We start from the raw sequence: 20,902 nt of genomic DNA on the forward strand, positions 1-20,902 counted from the left end.
TTTACCATTGTTTTGAACTAGGGTTTGTGTTTAAAAATTTACCCATGAATGATATGCATGTATTTTGATGTTTTATGGAAGAATATGAATGTTTGGAGTCTGATAAACGATTTGTACTAAGTAATTTTCGATGAAAATGCCTAAAAGGATTAATTTGTAAAAGTTATAAAATATGTCACAAGTGTGTAAATAAGTGAGTATTGTGGACTGCTATAGTTATGAAAATGGTTCAGCTAGGCCTAAAATGCAAGGAAATTGAATAAAAATTATTTTACGAGCCTAGGGGTAAAATCATAATTTTTCTCAGGTATGATTTTTGGACTGGAATGAATAGTTGAAGGTTATATAAGTTAAATGTATTGTTATAAATCAAGAAAGACGAGAAAGTGAATTGATCGATAAAAAGAAAAGTGAGAAAAAGTGAAAAATTCCCGAATGAACCTTTAGAATAAAAAGGGATACGAATGAAGTGACAGAAATGATCACATTTGTGGCACAGACTGTGTGTAGGCCATTATGTAAAAGTGAAAGTGATGGTCACGTGTGTAGTACTATGTGCAGGCTACTACGTGTACCGAAATGATAGGTCGCATGTGTAGTACTATGTGTAGGCTACTATGCGTACCGGATAGTTTCAATCACGTGTGTAGTACTATGTGCAGGCTACTACGTGTATCGGATGGTAATGGTCACATTTGTAGTACTATGTGCAGGCTACTATGTGAACCGAACATCATTGATTAATAAGGTGGTTGCTATGTGCTGATTCCACCGGACGTCATTGATTAATAAGGTGGTTACTATGTACTGAATCCACCGAGTATCTGTTATTATTCTGAAGTGTTCATCAGGAAATTGACTAAGTGTAATTGAATAATGAATATAAGTGTGGAATTGAATTGAATATTGACTTAGAAATGGAAACGTGAATTTTGAACTGAATTGTGAAAGTGAAAATGTGAAATTATGAAAGAGTACATTCAGCAATAAAATAGTTTAGACAGCAACAGTTGTGTGACTTTGAAAAATCACCAAAAATGGTGGAGACTGAATTAGAGGTTGAATTATATATTAAATTTAATCTGAATGAGTCTATTTTCATATAAAAGAAATAGAGAAAGCAAAAGAGTTATATATTTTGAGATATTTGAAGTTTAGTTACACAGAGTCAGAATGAGTTTGAGAATCTGCTATTTTGACTTTGGAATATTGTCAAAATTGTACAAAAATAATTATGGGATACAATTTATATGTTTAGAATCCTTAGTGAATCTATTTTCAAGAGAAATAAATGGAAAAATATTCGAATTCTGTACAATGAGATAATTAATTTTTAGTGAAGAGAGGTCAGAACTAGTGAGCAGTTAAACAGGGGAAATTTAAAGAATAAACTATACTATTTGGCTAAACCAAAACTTCTAAAAATTTTATGGTAAGAATATATGTGAATCTAGTTTCAGGGAAAATTTACAGATCCTAATTTGGAGTTTTGTAGCTCTAGGTAAAAATAATTTAGTGACTCTAACTCGAATAGACAACTTTGAATATACATGTGAGTGAATAGTGAAATTGTAGTTAATATTGTTTAAGTGTGTTATACACATTAAGGATGTGGAATGGAGAGGAGGAGGAGGAAAATTGGAAGAACATATGAATGATTTGTGTATAATTGGCCATATGCTCGATTAAAATCGATAAACGATTGAAAAGAAATGATGTTTATAATTGTACATTATTAGTTACAGTTAAAGTTCATGTGAGAAAATAAAGTTTCATAGTATGTGTATGTGATATACTTGGTATATGATTTGGTATGTAGCAATGTCAGAAATGGTTTATGAATCAACTCATGTTGATAAGTTTGATACATAAATAAATGTGGTGCTTATCCATGCTTACAATGTTTATACTATATGTTTATTTGGCTAGCATGTTTGGTGTGTATGCTTAGGCTTTGGCCAAGTTGTGGTTGGATTACTCCACATTAAATTTATAAAATTATGCATTGAGATGGTAAATGCCTAGATGGAAATATGCTTGTGATCAAAAGAGGGTGGTAAGGTTTAAAGTTTGTAATCTTTATTAAAATGGTTTATCATGTGGTTAGTCTTCAAAAAAAAAAAGACTAGCTTGCGGCTATGGTTGAGTGTAATGTTTATATCTTGTGTGATATGCATAGGAAACAGGAGTGGAAAGGAAATGAAATACTAAGTTCATGCTTGAAGTGTAAAATGACGCGAAAAGTGGATGTTAAGTTAAACGATAAATATGTATTAGTATTGAATTTAATGCAATTGAACTGTATGTGAATTAAAGGGAAATTGCAAATGATATGATTTGAATTAAATGAATTATTGTGGTATTGAAATGTATGTTGGATTGAGAAATTGAATTGAATCGTGAACATGAGAATCGTGAATTAAATGAAATGGAAATGAAGTATTGAATTGCATGAGTATGTATTGGGTCTCAGAAGCACTATTTGTTACAAATATAGTATTTTGAAGTTATAACGTGAAGATTTATAAAAGCATGTTAAAAATTTGAAGAGTTTAAATTTGAATGAAATTTTTTAACTCGGTTTAACATGTTTATAAGTGTATGTGTTCTGGTAATGCCTCGTACCCTATTCCGGCATCAAATACGGGTAATGGGTGTTACAATGTGACATCGCCAGATTTGGTCATAACGTTTAGACCAAATTTGGGGTGTTACAGATAAGGCTAGGAACAAAAATAGTAGAATTTACAAAAGTGGGACTTGAACCCAAGACCTCAAACATACACTCAAATCACTTAACCACTAAAGCAGATACTTACTTATGACAAAATTCGTAAAAACGGGATTTAATAAATCAGGGCGTTACATGGTGCTTTAAAGACGATGGTGTCAAAACTAGGCAACCTATGACACAGGCAAAAGCACACAACACCTATCATAACACCAACCAACCTACAACAGCAGTACTCATTTGGCACCTAACCTCTTCCCACTAACTTATCCGTACAACCATACAACTCGCCATGTGGCACTTTGAGATAATGGATAAACCTTCATATTAGCCTAAGTGCATAAGAGAGCAAAGAGCTTCTTTTTCATTAAGTCACATCCACCTTCCTCCTTCCTTCTTCCCTACTGCTAGCTCTTCGTCCTATACAAGCAAATCATACCTAATCTTTTCCTCCTTCTCCTCCTTGTTAGTACTTAGTACCAACAAACTTGTTTTCCAATTATCGAAGATTTGAAACACTCAATTAAGAAAAAGGAAGCTATATTAATGCATGGCCATAAACGTGGGATTAAAGCCAAAGAAAAAAAACTACAAGTTTGAACGGATATCTCTATCAAGAACCTCCATTGATATGAATTCACTAACTTTGCCCTCAAAATCCACCTTTGAAAATGCCTTATATGACTTAATCTTCTTCCCCAACTTGCCATGGTAATTCAAAACTTTTTTTTTCTTTTTTTTCCTATTATTATTTGAAGTTTCTAAGTTCAAATTCTAGGAAAATATTTTTAAAAAAATGTTGCTAAGAAAAATAGATAATCACTGTTAAAGAAAAAGAAAAAGAAGATAAAGAGAAAAAAGGGAAAGCAAATTTTGTGTTCACCAAAAAGGATAGTGAGCTAGAAAACTTTTATGGCCTGTCCATTAGGGCTTGCAATGAGCATATTAATTTTTAAAATTTTATGTAATTTTTTATTTATTTTTATTTTTGAATATTTTTATAATTTTATGTGTTTTTAATTTATTAAATCCTTTTCCAATTTTTTTAAAAAAATTATTCAATAGTTTTATGTATATTTTTTTTTAGTTTTTCAAGATCAACTTGACACAATGAGTAAACGATGAGGGCTAATTTTTTTAGAATTAAGACTACATTGGCATAATCTGTAAATATTAATGGCTAAATTTATTATTATACCAATTAAAAAATGATCATGTCATCATTTTATTAGTCATTTAGCGACTAGGTGACCAAAAATAAAATTTCAAATAGTTTGATTACCCATTGTAATTTTTAAAATTAAGTAACTAAAATAAAAATTTATACATAATTAAGTGACCAATAGTATTATTTATCCTAATATATTATAATTTTAATTTACAATTTTAAAAAAAACATAATTTTCACATTTTAAAAATTTTAAAATTTTAGCTCACAAATCATGATACATATTTAAATTATCCAAAAGAAGGAAAAAAACTTCAGTAATCTAATTAATTAATTAGGTTATTAAAATATGTTTAAAAATAGGCCCCATGCCATGACTTCAAATTTCCACAATTAACAACATAGATGCAATTATTTAAAGAGTGATGTGAAAGGCTTTTGCCTTGTACTCGACAGCGTACATGAAGGAATATCATAGCAATGATTTCTTTTTTATGGTTACCTAAAGTGCATGACTTTTAAGCAAAAACATAAGCATTGTTTCTAATTGGCTTAATTGTCAAATATGGATAAAGGGAATAATGAATTGAAGTGCTCAATGACATGAAGGCTTTCACTTTTTGGATGCTAATAAAAGATGATAATGGTTTTCTTTGGTTTAGTGTGAGGTTAAGGTTAAGGTGTGTACTATAATAATCTAACAGTTTGCCAATAAAGGTGGGTTTGGATGGGTGAAACGTTTATCTGCGATTAGTATAAAAATAGCGGTAGTAATAAAATTAGATATTGCAGCGTGAGACAAAAAGTAAGTTATAATAGACTGATCAAATTTCGATTTGGCCTTATAATAGACTGAAACTTAGATTTAATTCATATACTTTAATTTTTTACATAATTTGATTTCGCTACTTTTATAATGTCATTAGCTTGTCTAAATAGTAATATTTATTAACTATTTCAATTACAATGTTGACATCATTTTTGTAAGAATACTATTCCAACAAAAAAAAACTATTTTATAATTACAAGTTTGAATGGGTGATTTTAAGAAAAATCCACATTTGTATTTTCAATGTTTTTTTTTGTTGGTATTTTTCATGTCCGTTTCACGGTTCATGCTCGAGGTTTGTGGTTGCCCCTTCCAACAATGTTGTTTACAAGGTTTGAACTTGTGTCTCCTCTTGAAAATACAATATGTCTTATCATTGCACCCAACACTTATTGGTATTTTCAATGTTATTTTTTTTACATCACTATCAAGTTTAATTTTTTTAATTTAAAAATATCACAATAGTGAATTTAACTCAAACAATTTTTAACAGTTGTAATAACTGAATCTAAATTTTAAATTTAAAAAGTAAAGAAACCAATTTCTTAAATATAAAAGTAGGGAGACTAAATATTTAATATACAAAACGTATAAAAATTTAAAAATTATTTTAACTTTCAAAATTTTACTCTATAATTTAATATAAAATAAATAACCAAAAGCAAAGCATGATCCTGGTCATTTTATCTAGTATTCTAATTTTGTTCCTTAAATTTAAAAATATCTATTTTATACCATAACAATTAATAACTAATTAAAATTTATATATATTTTACTTCCATTCAATTCTAAATATGGCAATTTTAACCTTCAAACGAAATATGCCCAATTACCCAAGCCAAATTCAACAAAACTTGAATGAGATCAATTTATATCTTTTTGTTTAGTTAATTTTAATTTTAATTTTTTTAAAAGTTAAATTTGATTATCATCTTTCTTAAAAGAGTTAAATTATTGTTTTTTAACGAATATATTAACTAAAATGTTAATTTTTTAAACAAGGTAGCCCAAATGGCTTTACCACGTATACTTCATGTTATTTTTTATTTCTAAACTTTTGTAATTTGAACTTTTAGATTTTTTGAACATTTTATAATTTTAAAATTATTTCTTGATGTGAGACATAAGATAAATAATATCATATCAGCATGAAGTATGTATAGGTTACCACATAAGTTGCCATGCCAATATGATTAAAAATTAATATTTTAATTGCATTTTGTTTTTTTTTTAATATTTGGCTCTTTTATAACCAAATTTAACTAAAACATAAAAACAATTGAAAAATGTAAATATCAAAGATTAAGTTTGTCATTATGTGCCAAACCGAATTCAACAATATAACATGAATCATATTTTGATTTTCTAGATTTTTTACTTCGTTGATATGTTTGATAAATTGAAATTTTAAACACTGAAAATTGAAGGACTGAATTTTTACTACTAAATTTGATCGGTGTTGAATTTATATTAAAAAAATTGTTTGGTAAACTAGTCAATATAAGTATTGAATATAATTTTGTTGTTTGAAAAATTAAATATCAATTTTAAAATATTATTTATTTTAAAATTTAATATTATTAATATAATATTTTATATTATTTTAGATTGTTTTAGATAAAAGATACTTATACTAATTTGAATATTTAATTTTTAATAAAATAATAAGTAGCTACATACCTACTTATCTTATTCAACATCTTTTGGTGAATTTTTATATTAAATAAAAATTAAAATAATTATAAAACACAATTAAAATATTAAAGATTAAAATTTTAATTTTAAATGTTTACTCAACAAACCAATAACTTTGGATTAATATATCCAAAAATTGGATTTATTTCATAAGTGAAACCTTGTAATATATAATAATAATAATAATAATAATAATAATAATAATAATAAACAAGTTATTGAAAGTGTTGTAGTGGTATGGTAACTAGAATTGGATTTTGTAGGATTGAAAAGATGGTTTGCATAATGTAAACATAAAATTTGTGGAGATATAAAGTTATAAACAAATTGCCATTACTTTTAAGAATTAGCTCTAATTGAAATGATTAGTATATGAAACTACGTATAACTTTTCTCCCCTTTTCTGTCACCAAGTATATGAAGAAATTGAGCTAGATTAGGCTTAAAAGCTTCCACTTTGTGTAGTTTTTAGTATCCAAAAATAACCATTTTTTTTCTTTGAGACTTCACAAGAATGCATTCCATGGCTAGAGCTTGGTCCTTGTTACTTCTTCTTATCATTCTTGTCTTTGGTGCATTTGTTGAAGGCAGCCATGGAAGCAAACTCTCTCAAAATTACTACAAATCGACTTGTCCCCAAGTTTTGTCCATTGTCAAAGCTAAAACCGAATCCACTTTAAAGAAGAAACCAAGGATGGGGGCTTCTTTGCTGCGGTTGCATTTCCATGACTGCTTTGTTAATGTGAGCATTGTTTCATAAACTTTATTTTTTTTTTTTTTTTATGTTTTAGCTTCAATCTTCTGGCTGTTTGGTTTATGAAAATACCTGCAGGGGTGTGACGGTTCGATATTGTTGGACGATGACTCGACTTTTATTGGTGAGAAAACTGCACTTGCTAACAATAACTCGGCTAGGGGATTCGAACTTGTCGACGACATTAAAGCTGAAGTGGAGAAAACTTGCCCTGGAGTAGTTTCCTGTGCCGATATTCTTGCCATTGCTGCTCGTGACTCGACTGTCGTAGTAAGTCTGCATTTAAGTAGCAGCTGCAACGAGATGTTATGGTCGCTATTTTATTTTCTTTAACGTTGATGTTTATTGTAATTGACCGCAATGTGACTGTGAAAATGTCGGACCACCGCAACTAATGGCCTTTTTATCATTTGCAGCTAGGGGGTCCGTCATGGAAAGTTAAATTGGGGAGGAGGGATTCTATCACTGCTAGCAGGGCTGATGCAAACAAGTTCATTCCTGCACCCAGTTTCACCTTAAGTGCTCTCAAATCAAATTTCCATGCTCAAGGACTCTCATTGAAAGATTTGGTGGCACTTTCAGGTAATTAGACTCTTAACTAGGCAAATTCTACATTGTTTCGAGTTATGTTACTCTGATTTGGGTTTATCCAATTTTTATAAGCTTTTTCATGTGTTCCCATATCTAAAAATGTGTCAATAAAGGTGTTTGATATGAGTACTTTAAGAATGATGAAGAGTCCAAGTAAAATAGAGAAAGCACCAGAAGGCGTATACTGTTGTTTTGATTAACTACTGGTTTCATTTTGGAATGGTATGTAGGTGCACACACTATTGGCCTGGCAAGGTGCACAACATTTCGAGCACACATCTACAATGACTCCAACATTGATCCCTCATTTGCCAAGTCCCTGCAACACAAATGCCCCAGAACCGGAAAAGATAACATTCATCGACGCCTTGACTTACGGACACCGATTTCTTTCGATAATTTCTACTTTCGAAACTTGTTGAAAAAGAAGGGTCTCCTCCGGTCTGATCAAGAGCTCTTTAACGGCAAATCATCCGACTCTCTGGTTAAAAAGTATGCCGCAGATTCTTCCAAGTTTTTCAAACAGTTCACCAAATCTATGATCAAGATGAGCAACATCAAGCCTCTCACAGGAAATTCTGGGCAAATTAGGATCAATTGCAGAAAAGTCAACTGAAAAAACATGGTGTTTTTAAAAGGATTATAGCCACTATTTTCGTTACAATTATCTGTCTCTTTCAGAACTTCAACAATAGCTGCTGTAGAACATCTGGTAAACTTATCAGAAACAGTGAAAACTTACTTTTACTTTCATGATTTGCTTAAAGATGCCTTCAATTCGAGTTGTTTATAACATTGGTTATATCTGCAATAGTGATAAATGAGACGGGTCTTTAAGTTTATTATTGTTTATCAGTGTAAAATAAAACTTACTCAAAGGCAGCATCGGAGGCTAAAGGAACCTTAAGCTTTCAATAGAAGATCTTGAAAATTAAGAAAAATAACGTCACAACAAACTAAAGTACGTCAATCAATAGAAGGAACTTGGCAACCTACGTTACCTTATTTAATCCTTCCAAGTTTTTCCATATCCTTCTGTGATAATTAACCCAAATCTTTACGCATTTACACACTATAAAAAGGGCCTCATTTCATTTCCAATATGATTGGCAACAAATTTGCATTAACCAACATGGCTTTCTTTCGTTCACTGTTACTAATTATTTTGATTGTTGCTGTTTCTTCATGTCAAACCAATGCCCAACTCTCTCCTAATTACTATTCATCCACTTGCCCGCAAGCTTTGTCTATTGTGAAGGCCGAAGTTGCCGCTGCTATAAAGAACGAAACTCGCATCGGAGCTTCGTTGCTGAGATTACATTTCCACGACTGCTTCGTTAACGTGAGTACTCTTCATTTTTCTTGAAATACCTGTGTTTGACAATCCGACACTGAGCCTTCATGATGAACAGGGTTGTGATGGGTCGGTACTTTTGGACGATAACTCGACGTTTATAGGTGAGAAAACCGCGGTTCCTAACAATAACTCGGCGAGAGGGTTCAACGTCGTCGACAACATCAAAGCTCGGCTGGAGAAAGCGTGTCCTGGAGTTGTATCCTGCGCTGATATTCTCGCCATTGCTGCTCGTGATTCGGTTGTTCGGGTAAGTACACTTGGTACCTTATTGCAGTCAATAATGTTATGAATTGATTATTTTCGTGGTGTATGCAGTTAGGGGGTCCGTCATGGAAGGTAAGGTTGGGAAGAAGGGATTCGACAAGCGCTAGCAGAAGTGCCGCAAATGCCTCTATTCCACCACCAACCTCTAATCTAAGCGCTCTTATTTCAAGCTTCTCAGCTCAGGGCCTCTCAATAAAAAACCTTGTAGCACTTTCTGGTAATCCAAATGTCATTTTCGGATAACTCATTTTAGCATAGACAGTTAGACACATCATGTTTCATTTTCGGATTCGCAGGTGCACACACCATTGGCCTCGCCCGCTGCACATCATTTCGGTCACACATTTACAACGACTCCAATATAGACCCCTCCTTTGCCAACTCGTTGCGACGGATTTGCCCGAGAAGCGGCAACGATAGTGTGCTCGCCCCTCTCGACCGTCAAACACCAACTTGTTTTGATAACTTATACCACAAGAATTTGTTGGAGAAGAAGGGTTTGCTTCATTCAGATCAAGAGATCTTCAATGGAAGTTCTTTAACTGATGGTTTGGTTAAAATGTATGCAGCCGATACTTCATTATTGTTCAAGGAATTTGCCAAGTCTATGATCAAGATGGGAAACATTAAACCTCTCACAGGAAATGCTGGGGAAATCAGAATCAACTGTCGGAAAGCAAATTGAAACATGTTTCCATACTTGCAAGAAATTTTATTAAAAAAAAGTTATCTGTCTGTTGTTTGAAGTGAGTGAGTGATTGAGATGTTCATATAATTTAAATTTGTACTATCCTTTTTTTTTCTCTCCGTTTTTAATACAATGATTATGCAATAAAGGAGCACTTATACTTGTAAGATATTTGATTTCAAATAAAAATAATAATTAGAGTTTTTAATTCGAGTTATTGAGCAAGTCAAATTTGGATATCTCAATAATTGACTTAAATAGTTGACGAAACTAGCTGAGGTTTATTTTAGAAGTATTAGAAAAACTCAATTTAATCTTGACCTGAAAATCAAATAGAAGTAACTAAGTTCGAAGTTAAATGTGAAAATCGAACTTATATTTTATCAAACAAATGAAATTTAATTGAACCAAATCAAAGCAATTCAAACGGCTCAGTTTTTATGTCCGACCAACTTCAAATTTTAGAATTAGAACTTACACCAAATTTTTAAGTTTCAAACTTCTTATAACTTCACCTTTACATCCCCAATTAAAAATCAACCCAAAATCTCAGGTTAACCCATCTTTGAAACAATTGAGCGAACTGAATGTTAGAATTTCTCTATCAAAAAAAAAAAGCACGATTAACTTTTACAGGATCCAACTGATAGGAAGATTAGATGAGCAAAATAAGTTTACTTTGGAAACTGATGAAGAAAGCAGAAATATAATAAAATAAAGTAATGTTTTGCTTCAAATGAGCTCCAGTAACAATCCTTTACTACTTTTATTATAATAGACAGAAAGGAATAACCCAGAGCCTACTTAGCCTCAGTATAGGGTAAAATGCTTCTTTCTGTAGGCTCCACCCCTCAATTCCAAGCAAACCACAAAGCTACATATACTTATAATTAATATTAAATTTTAAATAAATGTAATGGCCGACTGGCACAATCAAAATGTTGCTTTGCCCTTTGTTGCTTCCAATTTTCCTTTTCCTAAAGTATACTTTCTTTATGCAAAAGAGATGCTCCTAATATTGTGCTTTGCCTCTTCTATTAAAAAATTAGATAAATTAATCATTCCTTTTAAAAATTTCACCTATTTACAGTTTAAAAATCAGTGTACTTGATGGAATAACCGGACAATGACACATGACATGTCACTTGTACACCATGTTGACGTATAAAAACTAATTTTTAAGAGTAGAAATAGATAAAATTTTTAACAAATATACAAAGACTAATTTGTTTATTGTTTTAAGTACAAGGAGCAAAATGTAATCTAACTCTTGCTACAGGAGCTTCCATGATACTTTCACACATGCTCTTATAAAAATCCAAGAAAAGATTGAACACCCATGCCCAACAACAATCAAATCCGATTAACATAGGCCTAACCTGCATTATTGGTAGTACAACAGCAAAAAACTTGGACAATACAGGGACAAGACAAAAGTTTCCTGCCAGCTTGATACCAATAATTCACAATTGAAAAAGGGAATCAAGCCCATGCTTTAATGCCAGTGTCGGCAGAGTATGCTTTTTTATGAACTACAGATTTGCTAAACATGGAAAATCTGTCAATCAAACACATTAAAAGCTACTCTAAAGGAGTAGAAGTGTAGTCTAAACTATCATGGTGGTTGATTATAATTGGATGCACATTCGCTACTCGACCTACGATGGGGAAGACTTTCAAGCATTATATTACACCAAAAATTGTCAGTGACCATATCCTTATGTTGTTCCGACTCTTGAATTTTCTACATGTTCCAATGCATCAACACCAGTATCCAACAAGGGTATGGATCCAATACGAGTCTCCAAGGACTCTCCAAATACCTGAAAAGCTTGAAAAAAATTGAACATGCCCACGTTGCATACATACTCATTTCCAACACTCGCAGTCGAATCAGAGTATCATTGCTCAACTTGTCAATGAAATCGTGGGGTAAGTCGTGCTTGGAAGCATATACCTCAGCGGCTTAGCCTTCTCTCAGTGTTGCAATCGTGGTGACATAACCAAACCACTAAGCTCAGCTTAAAACATATTTATCCAAATTATCTTAAAGGATTCATATCATTATGGAAGAAACAAAGCTTCAAAGAGACCAACGCAAGATATGACTTAATGCAAAAGCAATCATCAACATCAATGTGTAATAACTAATACTAATGACGTAACTAAAGCAAAAAAAAAAAGCAAATTGTAGATAAAAAAAAAAAAGGCATGATATCATTGTTTTGCTTCCTGAAACATGCTCCATCCGATTTTTATGTTTAACACTTGAATTCCACTCCATATCTGTGTGAAAAAAGCAAACTGATCTAAATGCCATAGCACAGCCTATAAACAAGCATTCATGGCATGTTAATGATTCAATAACAGGCAGAATGTAACCATTTTGGAGTTAAATTGATTCCATGAAGTGAAACTACAAATTGTCCATTGACACAGCGTTAAATTGATTCCATGAAGAAAAACTACAAATTCTTTTCACCCCTAGTCGAGTAAAATGTTGGAATGTGGAAAGGAAAAGAACAATCTTACTGTCACCTGCCATTATTCGTATCCAAAAATTATCGCGTTGACACCAAGGGAAGCAATCATGACAGGAAGAAACACTGTACATACATGCATCATTTACTCAAACTTGGATGTGAGTGTTAAATAAAGGTATGTCAGACACGGTATGTTCAATTTTTCCAAGGTTTGGTCTTATGTAATTTGGAGAATCCTTGGAGTCATATTGTTATACCTGTATCCAGATATGCGTCAAACACAAATACATAACAAAAGATGAAGAGTCAGACAACATAAGTTTTATATATAAGGTTGATAGAGAACTTCTAAATAAATTGTTTTAATGAAAGGCCAAAAACTCCCAAAGATGAATAGCATAATTATCCATTCAATACAAATTAAGAAACTGGGGAAGTTTTTAAGCTAACCTTTCAAAATAGCATTAGCCATGATTTGGAGATATCAATATCACCATCTCCATCCATCTTTTTCCTACATTAAAGACAAGGCGAAAAGACTTTTAGTAAATAAGGCAAGTAAGGGATAGTAAAGAAGAGAACAAGATACAAAGAGTAAAGAAGATTAAATATCTAAATAAATAAGATCATATTTTCAATACCTAAATATAAAATGCTATCACAAGATACAATAATTCAAATATCTCAAACTTTCATGTTCCAAAAGTCATTTTTTGAGTCCTCAGAGGAACTTGGCTTAGAAATATAGACAAGAGGAAAACTTGGGCATCTAAAGCAAAACTGATTTAAAAGGGAACAACAGTCTTTCAATCTCATCACCTACCATCTCCTTTGAGACTCGATTACGTTAGGAAACAGAAGATATATGAATGAAAATTTATACAAAACAAATATGAGGAAAACCAGGGCATCTAAAACAAAACCATTTTAAAAGGGACCAACAGTCTATCATTCTCATCACCTACCATCTCCCCCGAGACTCAATTATTATATGAAACAGAAGTTATATGAATGAAAACTGATAAAAAAAAAAATAAGCATTTGTTAACCAAGTTAGCAATTGTTTCATGCCCTTTTTTTTTCTTTCTATTTTCTAATATCCAAACATATGGTCAAGCACAAGGTACCAAAAGACTAAACATTTGGAACATTTCATTGATCAAAGTTTTGGAGTCCTCGTCATATAATTGTGGTCTAAACACCTAACAACCTATCAAGTTGAGAGTGAATGCTGAAAATCACGTCCATCTTCTATTTAGTTGTAAATATCTACTTACAACATTGAAATACCATTTGATTGCCTCAAGGACTAACATACCATAATATTGATAATCATCCAACTATGCTTTTAAGTTTGGTAACAATTTTTAAGTATCCTTTCCTTCTAGAGTAATCAAAGACTACAAAGCATCAAACCAACAAGAAATGCAGAGTGTTCAAAGAAACCCACCTTGAATCCGGCCTTGTTGTTTCACGCGATCAACAACTCCTATATCGAAACCACAAAGTACAGTTTACATGCAAAACCCAGAAAACTAGAGAGAAAAAGTGGCTGAGAAAAACATAGATAACCAACATCACATAATTTTCAGACCACAGAGTATATTCCAACTACTGCTTCTAAAATATAAGTAGTTCCATAGATCAAAAACACTAATAAACTCACACAATTACTGTCTAGAATCTAAATAACTATATTCAAACAAATAATGTAGCTTGCATTGAAAATGAAGAAAATGAAACAATAAAAAAACTACTAAAAACTAAATTAATAAAATCAACATCAATTAAAATTCATAGACTTATTGTAGATGCAATTCTATTAGCTTAACTAAGCATAAAATCAAAACCCATTAAACTCTAATGCAGGAAAAATGTTAATTAATTCATTAAAAATAAAATTCAACATAAAAATGTTACTTAAAACCCTAAAAGCTTAATTGTAACAAGACGTTAATCAATAAATTAGTATTAAAACAACAAAAATAACATTCTCTCATAGAACAAAAACCCAAATTCAAGAACTAAAAACCCTAGACCACCTAGACTCGAAAATCAAAACTCACTTAAAACATACAAATATAAAACACAGGAAGAAAAAACCGAGAACCAATCAAAATTACATAAAAAAAAGGCGTTTTTTAGTGATGTAGACGGCGTGGAGCTAGCGTTTGCCTTTTGTTACTCTGACTTTTTCCTGTCCTTGTTCTTGTCATTTTTGTTGATGATGATGGATTCAGTGGCAGTGAAGTTGGAGTTAGAAGTAAGATAACTAATGGGTTTTTTTGAGAGGGTTCCTTTTGCTGGTTTTACTTCTTCGTTTTGTTAATGATGATTCAGTTTCTTTCATCTTTCTCTTCTTTCCAGAGAAATCTGAGCGTGGGTTTTGTTTTGTAGAGTGCATTGATGCAGCTGGTTTTGAGTTGGCGGGAAAATTCAGTTAATATAGCCATGAAAATGGAGGGATTCTGGAAACGATGGAATTATTGAGGAACCGTTGCAAGCTCTGGACGCTGCTCCAATCCAACAAGTTATTGGATTCCTAAGACTTAACCGCCGACATTTTCAATATCCAATGCTTTTGGGCCAATTTGGTTACCGTATATTTGTCAAATGCCAAAGCAAAGCTAAATTCTAAACTATTCTGTCGCCATGGATGAAGCCCAATGTGCTTCAGTTTTGTAATATTTGTTGGTTTCTCTCAGTGTTCTTAGCCCACATCTATAATAAAGCTGAGGGTTAATATAACTTTTAGTCCCTGAACTTAGTAATTAGGTCTACTTTGATACTTGTATTTCCTTTTAGATTTACTTTGTTACTGAACTTAATAATTAGGTTCATTTTGGTCTTTTTACTTAAATTCCATCAAGATGTGAGGACGTGGCACTCTAAGATCGTACCATATTATCATCTAAAAATTTTAAGAAAATATTTTTTTTTCAAGCGATGATATATCACAATCTCAAAAGATCGTGTCGTCAAACTTTTACATATATCATATTCAGGCACAAAATTGAACAAAAAGAAACACATCCAAGATATTTGTGTTAAAATCAAAATGAATTTATTAGTTGAGGAGGACCATAAACAACTTGGTGTTTGGTGAGCTAATCAAAGAAAATAGTAATTCCCACTGCTGCACACCACCACCTGCTCAAAGTGAGAAATATCTTAGCTCCTAGTTTTTTAGTTCAGGTCCAAATGCTAATGGCCCACAGGATCTACGCACATGTCAAAAAAGTAAAGACAGGAACAAAAACCAGCCAACAGGTGAGAAAGCCTCTGGTTTAACCTTATCCAATGTTCCAAGAGACAGTGAAAACCTCAAATCCAGGGGCCACATGCACCGCATTCCCAACAAAAGCACACGTTTCAACATCATCTCACTTCGTGTATAAATTACTTGCCCTCTTCCCTTTCAATCTCAGCTTCACATATAACTAGCAAAAACAGATAGTAACCAGAAAAACATGGAGGCATTTCAGTCTTGGGTTTCAGAACACAAGCTCACTAGCATTGGTCAGTTTAAGATTTAATTCCTTTTGTTTCATTATTTTTTCTGGCTGTTCATTTTTTTGTTGATATGGTGCAATATTGGGTCTTGCAGGTGCAGTTTGGGCATCTGCAATTGGGGCATCGTTGGCTTATAACAGCCGTGGAAAAAGCACTCTTAAGCCAAGTCTGAGGCTTATTCATGCAAGGTTTATACCATTTTTCTTTCTGAAACCTAATTAAACTCAGCTTAACATGCATACTTCTATCAGTATTTTTATGTCAGATACTGGTGATGGTGATGATGATGATGAAAATGTGTTTGATTTGATTTAGGATGCACTCACAAGCCTTAACACTGGCGGTGCTGTCTGGTGCAGCAGCTTACCATTACTATGAAAAAAGTACCAGTAACCAAGAGAAGGTCACCAATGCCTAGACCAGATTCATAGCTCATAATAGCTGTATTATGTAACATTGAAATCTTGATTATTAGTGGTTTGATGATGATGAAAAAATCGAAATTAATGATGTATCCTTTCTTCTTCTTTTTTATGAATGTGACCTTTGATTGGCCTTTTATCATTCTACTTTCTAGTTTCTTTTCATAATATCACCAAGTTGAATGAAAGGAATATAGCGTATCGAAATATAACGTACCAGGTTAATTCCAGGACTTGGATTGGAGTGTGAATAATTTATGTAAGCATTGAAGCAGCTGTATCATTTGTTCCCAAAGATGCCATTTCTACTAACAAACCAACAAGAAATGCAGGCAGCAATTGAAAAGAAATAAACAGAAGGGAATGAATGAATCGATAGAAACCGAAAAAGCAGTGATATCAATCTTTAACTATAAAAGAAAAAACAAACCAACATTTTCTTCTCAATCCTCATCTTCATTTCTTGGTGAAATAAAGAATAGCTTACAGAAAATATCCATGGTGATCAAAGTTCATGGAATTCCCCTCTCTACATGCACTGCACGCGTCTTGCTTTGCCTATGCGAGAAAGGCCTCCAATACGAGCTTGTCCCGGTCGATGTCGAAAATTCTGCCCACAAAAACCACCTTATTTATCTCTAAATGTAAGGCTATTAACCATTGGGGTTGATGGGTCAGGTTGGTTTAGGTTGGGTTCAGCTTCATCTCTTATATACTAGTTGTTTAAATTCGGCCCAAACATAAACATGATATTTTATGAAATCACCTTCATATTTATAAATAATTAATTTGTTTATAAAATTGTGATTTCCTTTTTCATATTAAGCAACATAATCCAAATGTTTTTTTTTTTAATGATAGCCCTTTGGCCAGATAGCGGCATTAGAAGATGGAGATGTCAAGATCTTTGGTAAGATAAAAAATTGTTTTCTTGTTGATAATTTGTATGAATTCCATTGAAAACCAGAATCAAGGGCAATATGCAAATACTTGGCACGCAAATATAACGAAACTAGAATCACCATCGATCTTTTGGGTTCAAGTAGTTTAACGGACTCCACCCTTGTGGATACATAGATGGAAGTGGAGTCTCACCAATTCAATCCTCCAACCAAGCACTCATTCGCCAAATGATCGTCAATCCAATATACGGGATCGCCCCTGACGAGAAGATCATCGAGATCGAATTGCATAACCTAGCCAAAGTTCTCGATGTCTACGAGGAAAGGTTGTCGGAATATAAATATCTCGGAGGAGATTTCTATAGCATGGCCGATTTGCACCATATACCTGACCTTGTTTATTTCATGAGAAGCTCTAAATCGTCAATTGTAACTAGTCGGCCTTGTGTGAATGCTTGGTGGAATGATATTTCATCAAGACCTGCATCGGTTAAAGTTGTGGAACTCATGAAACTTAAGATTTTATTTTCTTTTGATGACATTTAATAAGGAAAAAGATGTATGAATAATCAAAATTTTTTAATTTGGTCACCTAACTAATCAAGATTATTGGGTTTTTTTAGTGACATGATAATTAAAAATTAGTATAATAATAATTTTAGTATTCAACTTTTACGTATTATATCGATTTGGTTAAAAACTTAACCCTAAAAAGTATCCTTTACCAACATTAGTTATGCTCAATAATCTGTAATTAGCTTGGCCGTCCTAAAGATAGGTTACAATTACTTTGAGAAACCCATGATTTGGTAGCAATTGCAGAGGCTGAAGGGAAAAAATGAGAGCAAAAGTTTAAGTACCAAATTGGTAAAAGGGATATAGTTTTGGGGGCAATTTAATTACAGTACTTTAACCTTTTATATTCTGTGTTGACGTAGAATATAAAAAGTTGAAGATGGATTAATTTAATCATCAATTCATACAGAAAACATACGACACTTGCAATATATCAACAACATGTCTAAAATGACAAACAACTTGAAAACCCTAGCCTTGCAACTTCAAACAACACGTTGAATTGCAACCCTGCAATTTCAACAGGTGGAGAAAAGCAATGCTCGAAATTTGCAGCCATTAATATTCAAGCAGCAAGCTCAGATTTATTCAAACCCTAAATAGTGCAAAATAAAAAACTAGAAAGTGCAGCAGGTTTTAGTGGTTTAATTGGGTTCACGAAATGTGAACCCTGACCCACTTAGCTTTTCTTCCATGATGTTGTCCAGTTTCTCTCCCATCTCAGGGGTGAGATAGTTCATCCAGTCCCCGATCTTCCCTTTTTGGAAGTAAACATTGTTGTCAATTCCCCTTTCAGCATCTCCATATTTCCCGTTCTTGTTGATTTCCAAGCTGCTCAGATTTTGCAGGCTGCATAAGTTGACAAGTTGATCATTCAAAAGCAACATATTAGATTAATAATTAAATTAATTATTTTGTTAAAAATTTATCTTTATATATACAAATTAATGAATTTTTTAATAAAAATTAACTCTTTAATTTAATATATAAAAATTAATTTATTTATTTTTTAAGTAAAAATAAAATATAAATTATCTCTTAATATATTCCTACATCATAATTTTACCTACCATTCCCTGTTGGGCAATAAAAGACAATCATCTATGATTCTTTTTTCTTTTTCCACGAAAAGCATAATTTTTGGAGAATCCTATTTAGTTATGTATCAATGAATAATGCTTTATCCATCGGCTTTTTCACATTATCTTTTTTACTCCCTTGCTTTTATGCATTTACCATGATTTTTGGCATTTTTGCTTTCACCCATTTATAAGTTATACATACACGTAGGTTGTTAAAAGGATTAGTTTGGTTAATATATGAACTAAATTATTATTTATTTGAAATATAAAATTTTTAACCATTAATCGAACCGAATTTTTTTCAAATACATTAATTGAATCGAAATATTTCAGTTAATTGAATTAACCGAATTTTTTTTTCTTTTGATTTAAATAAATATAAAACATATAAAAAATACATTGCTATTTTTCTTTTAATAGTTCAAAATCTTTAAATAGAAGTGAAAATAACAAATAAGACATTAAAACACTACATAAATCTTGAAAGTTAACAACCAACCAAAAAGTTAATAATTATATATAATATATATTATTTATTTCGATTAATTGGTTAATTCGGTTAATTACCCGATTTTGAACTGAATTATTCGATAACTGAAATTCCAAAAAATTATTAACCGACCTCCAACCGAACTAAATTCGATCATCGACCAAATATCTGAATTAGATCAATTCGATCGGTTAATTCTGTTTTAACCAAACTATGAACACCCCTACTTATACGCACACATGGCAGCTTTTACTTTTCTAATTTGTATCTTTTTAGGATTTTTTTTCTTTTAACTTTACATTTTTATGGGTAAAAATACCAAGGAAGCCCCTGTACTTAGGGGTAGATTACATTTCAGCCTATTTATTGGAAAAATTGGAAATGTAGCTTTTATATAGTTCAAAACGTGTAAATTAGCCCCTCCATTAAATTTTTATATTAAATAATGATGTGGAAAATGCTGAAATTTTTATTTATTTAATCACTAAACTTTTGAAATTAAATATTTTAGACATTTCGAGCTTATGTGAGTTTTTTATTGGTCTAGTAACAAAATATCCCCTAATATTTACACATTATATCAATTTGATCCTAAATATAACAAATTTAACATATTTAGCCCTCAATGTTTACAAAATTTGTCATTTTAGTTTTAATTCTAAAAAATTCAATAAATTTGGTCCTCAACATTTAGCCTTTTTTTAAAAAATCATTTTTAGCTTTTCTAAACCATGTAAGATATGAAAATAAGAAAAATAGTACCCTCTTTCAAGCCACTTGCAACAATTTCTTTTTCTAAATTTAAGCTTCACAGTGGATCGAACCAATCGATTTGGAACCTATCTGGAATTATCCATTGCATTACTACCCGAATATATAACATTTTTAATTCTTGTATTTTCTTTTGGATCTTAATTTTTTTATCCCAACTTTTTAGAGTTATTTTGCAAATGACTTGAAAGGGGGTAATTTTTTTTCTTATTTTAATATCCCACATGGGTTAGTTGTGGGATTGCAAAAAAACTCAAATCCGACAGATTTTGAACCGATTCGACCTAATAGTTGAGGCTTTTTTTCTTGAAGTCAAGCGTTAGGGCGGGTCAGGATGATTAGTTTTTAAAAATAATTGGGTTGGGAAACCGTCCCACCCCATCACGAGATATTTTTGAAATTACCCTTTATATATATTTAATATTAATTAAATTAAAAAATCCCTAAAATTTATCGGTACTAGTCTCATTCTACTACCATTATACTAGTCTCCCTTTCACTCTTGTAAGTTTATTTTCCCTATTTTCTATCTTCTTAATTTAATAATTTATTAAAGGAACCTTTGTTCCTTCTTTTGTTCTTTGTT

At 31.8% G+C, this 20,902-nt stretch overlaps 2 protein-coding genes, 1 long non-coding RNA gene and 1 other non-coding gene across 4 annotated transcripts; 3 read left to right on the forward strand and 1 right to left on the reverse strand.

The window, feature by feature from the left end:
• Positions 1 to 6,794: 6,794 nt before the first annotated feature.
• On the forward strand, positions 6,795 to 8,545 carry LOC105777863 (peroxidase P7). Its single transcript, XM_012601356.2, has 4 exons — positions 6,795 to 7,165; positions 7,256 to 7,447; positions 7,594 to 7,759; positions 7,999 to 8,545. Exons 1-4 carry the CDS (start codon positions 6,938 to 6,940, stop codon positions 8,382 to 8,384), a joined length of 972 nt encoding a protein of 323 aa, XP_012456810.1. The 5' UTR covers positions 6,795 to 6,937; the 3' UTR covers positions 8,385 to 8,545.
• Positions 8,546 to 8,686: 141 nt separating this feature from the next.
• On the forward strand, positions 8,687 to 10,283 carry LOC105777862 (peroxidase P7). The gene is made up of 4 exons (XM_012601354.2): positions 8,687 to 9,110; positions 9,181 to 9,372; positions 9,441 to 9,606; positions 9,686 to 10,283. The coding sequence occupies exons 1-4, from the start codon at positions 8,871 to 8,873 to the stop codon at positions 10,072 to 10,074; spliced, it is 987 nt and encodes a 328-aa protein (XP_012456808.1). The 5' UTR covers positions 8,687 to 8,870; the 3' UTR covers positions 10,075 to 10,283.
• A 2,170-nt stretch (positions 10,284 to 12,453) lies between these two features.
• LOC105774897 (uncharacterized) lies at positions 12,454 to 15,074 on the reverse strand. Its single transcript, XR_001127590.2, has 3 exons — positions 14,011 to 15,074; positions 13,011 to 13,074; positions 12,454 to 12,817 (listed from the first exon to the last, which is right to left on the reverse strand). It is a non-coding gene; the product is annotated as an uncharacterized LOC105774897 (long non-coding RNA).
• Positions 15,075 to 15,689: 615 nt separating this feature from the next.
• LOC105775007 (glutathione S-transferase PARB) lies at positions 15,690 to 17,907 on the forward strand (the record flags this gene model as incomplete). Its single annotated transcript, XR_008190235.1, has 5 exons — positions 15,690 to 16,079; positions 16,168 to 16,261; positions 16,389 to 17,139; positions 17,357 to 17,405; positions 17,463 to 17,907. It is a non-coding gene; the product is annotated as a glutathione S-transferase PARB (transcript).
• Positions 17,908 to 20,902: the final 2,995 nt, after the last annotated feature.

This window comes from Gossypium raimondii, chromosome 10 (genome assembly GCF_025698545.1).
Source record: "Gossypium raimondii isolate GPD5lz chromosome 10, ASM2569854v1, whole genome shotgun sequence".
NCBI lineage: Eukaryota > Viridiplantae > Streptophyta > Magnoliopsida > Malvales > Malvaceae > Gossypium > Gossypium raimondii.

What these genes read in the sequence shown, in the direction of transcription:
- LOC105777863 (XM_012601356.2), top strand. Translation starts at nt 6,938, where the DNA reads ATGCATTCCATGGCTAGAGCTTGGTCCTTGTTACTTCTTCTTATCATT. An exon ending in TCCATGACTGCTTTGTTAAT is followed by an intron (nt 7,166 to 7,255) that starts GTGAGCATTGTT and finishes AAATACCTGCAG; the next exon opens with GGGTGTGACGGTTCGATATT. An exon ending in AGATTTGGTGGCACTTTCAG is followed by an intron (nt 7,760 to 7,998) that starts GTAATTAGACTC and finishes AATGGTATGTAG; the next exon opens with GTGCACACACTATTGGCCTG.
- LOC105777862 (XM_012601354.2), top strand. Translation starts at nt 8,871, where the DNA reads ATGATTGGCAACAAATTTGCATTAACCAACATGGCTTTCTTTCGTTCA. An exon ending in TCCACGACTGCTTCGTTAAC is followed by an intron (nt 9,111 to 9,180) that starts GTGAGTACTCTT and finishes CATGATGAACAG; the next exon opens with GGTTGTGATGGGTCGGTACT. An exon ending in AAACCTTGTAGCACTTTCTG is followed by an intron (nt 9,607 to 9,685) that starts GTAATCCAAATG and finishes TCGGATTCGCAG; the next exon opens with GTGCACACACCATTGGCCTC.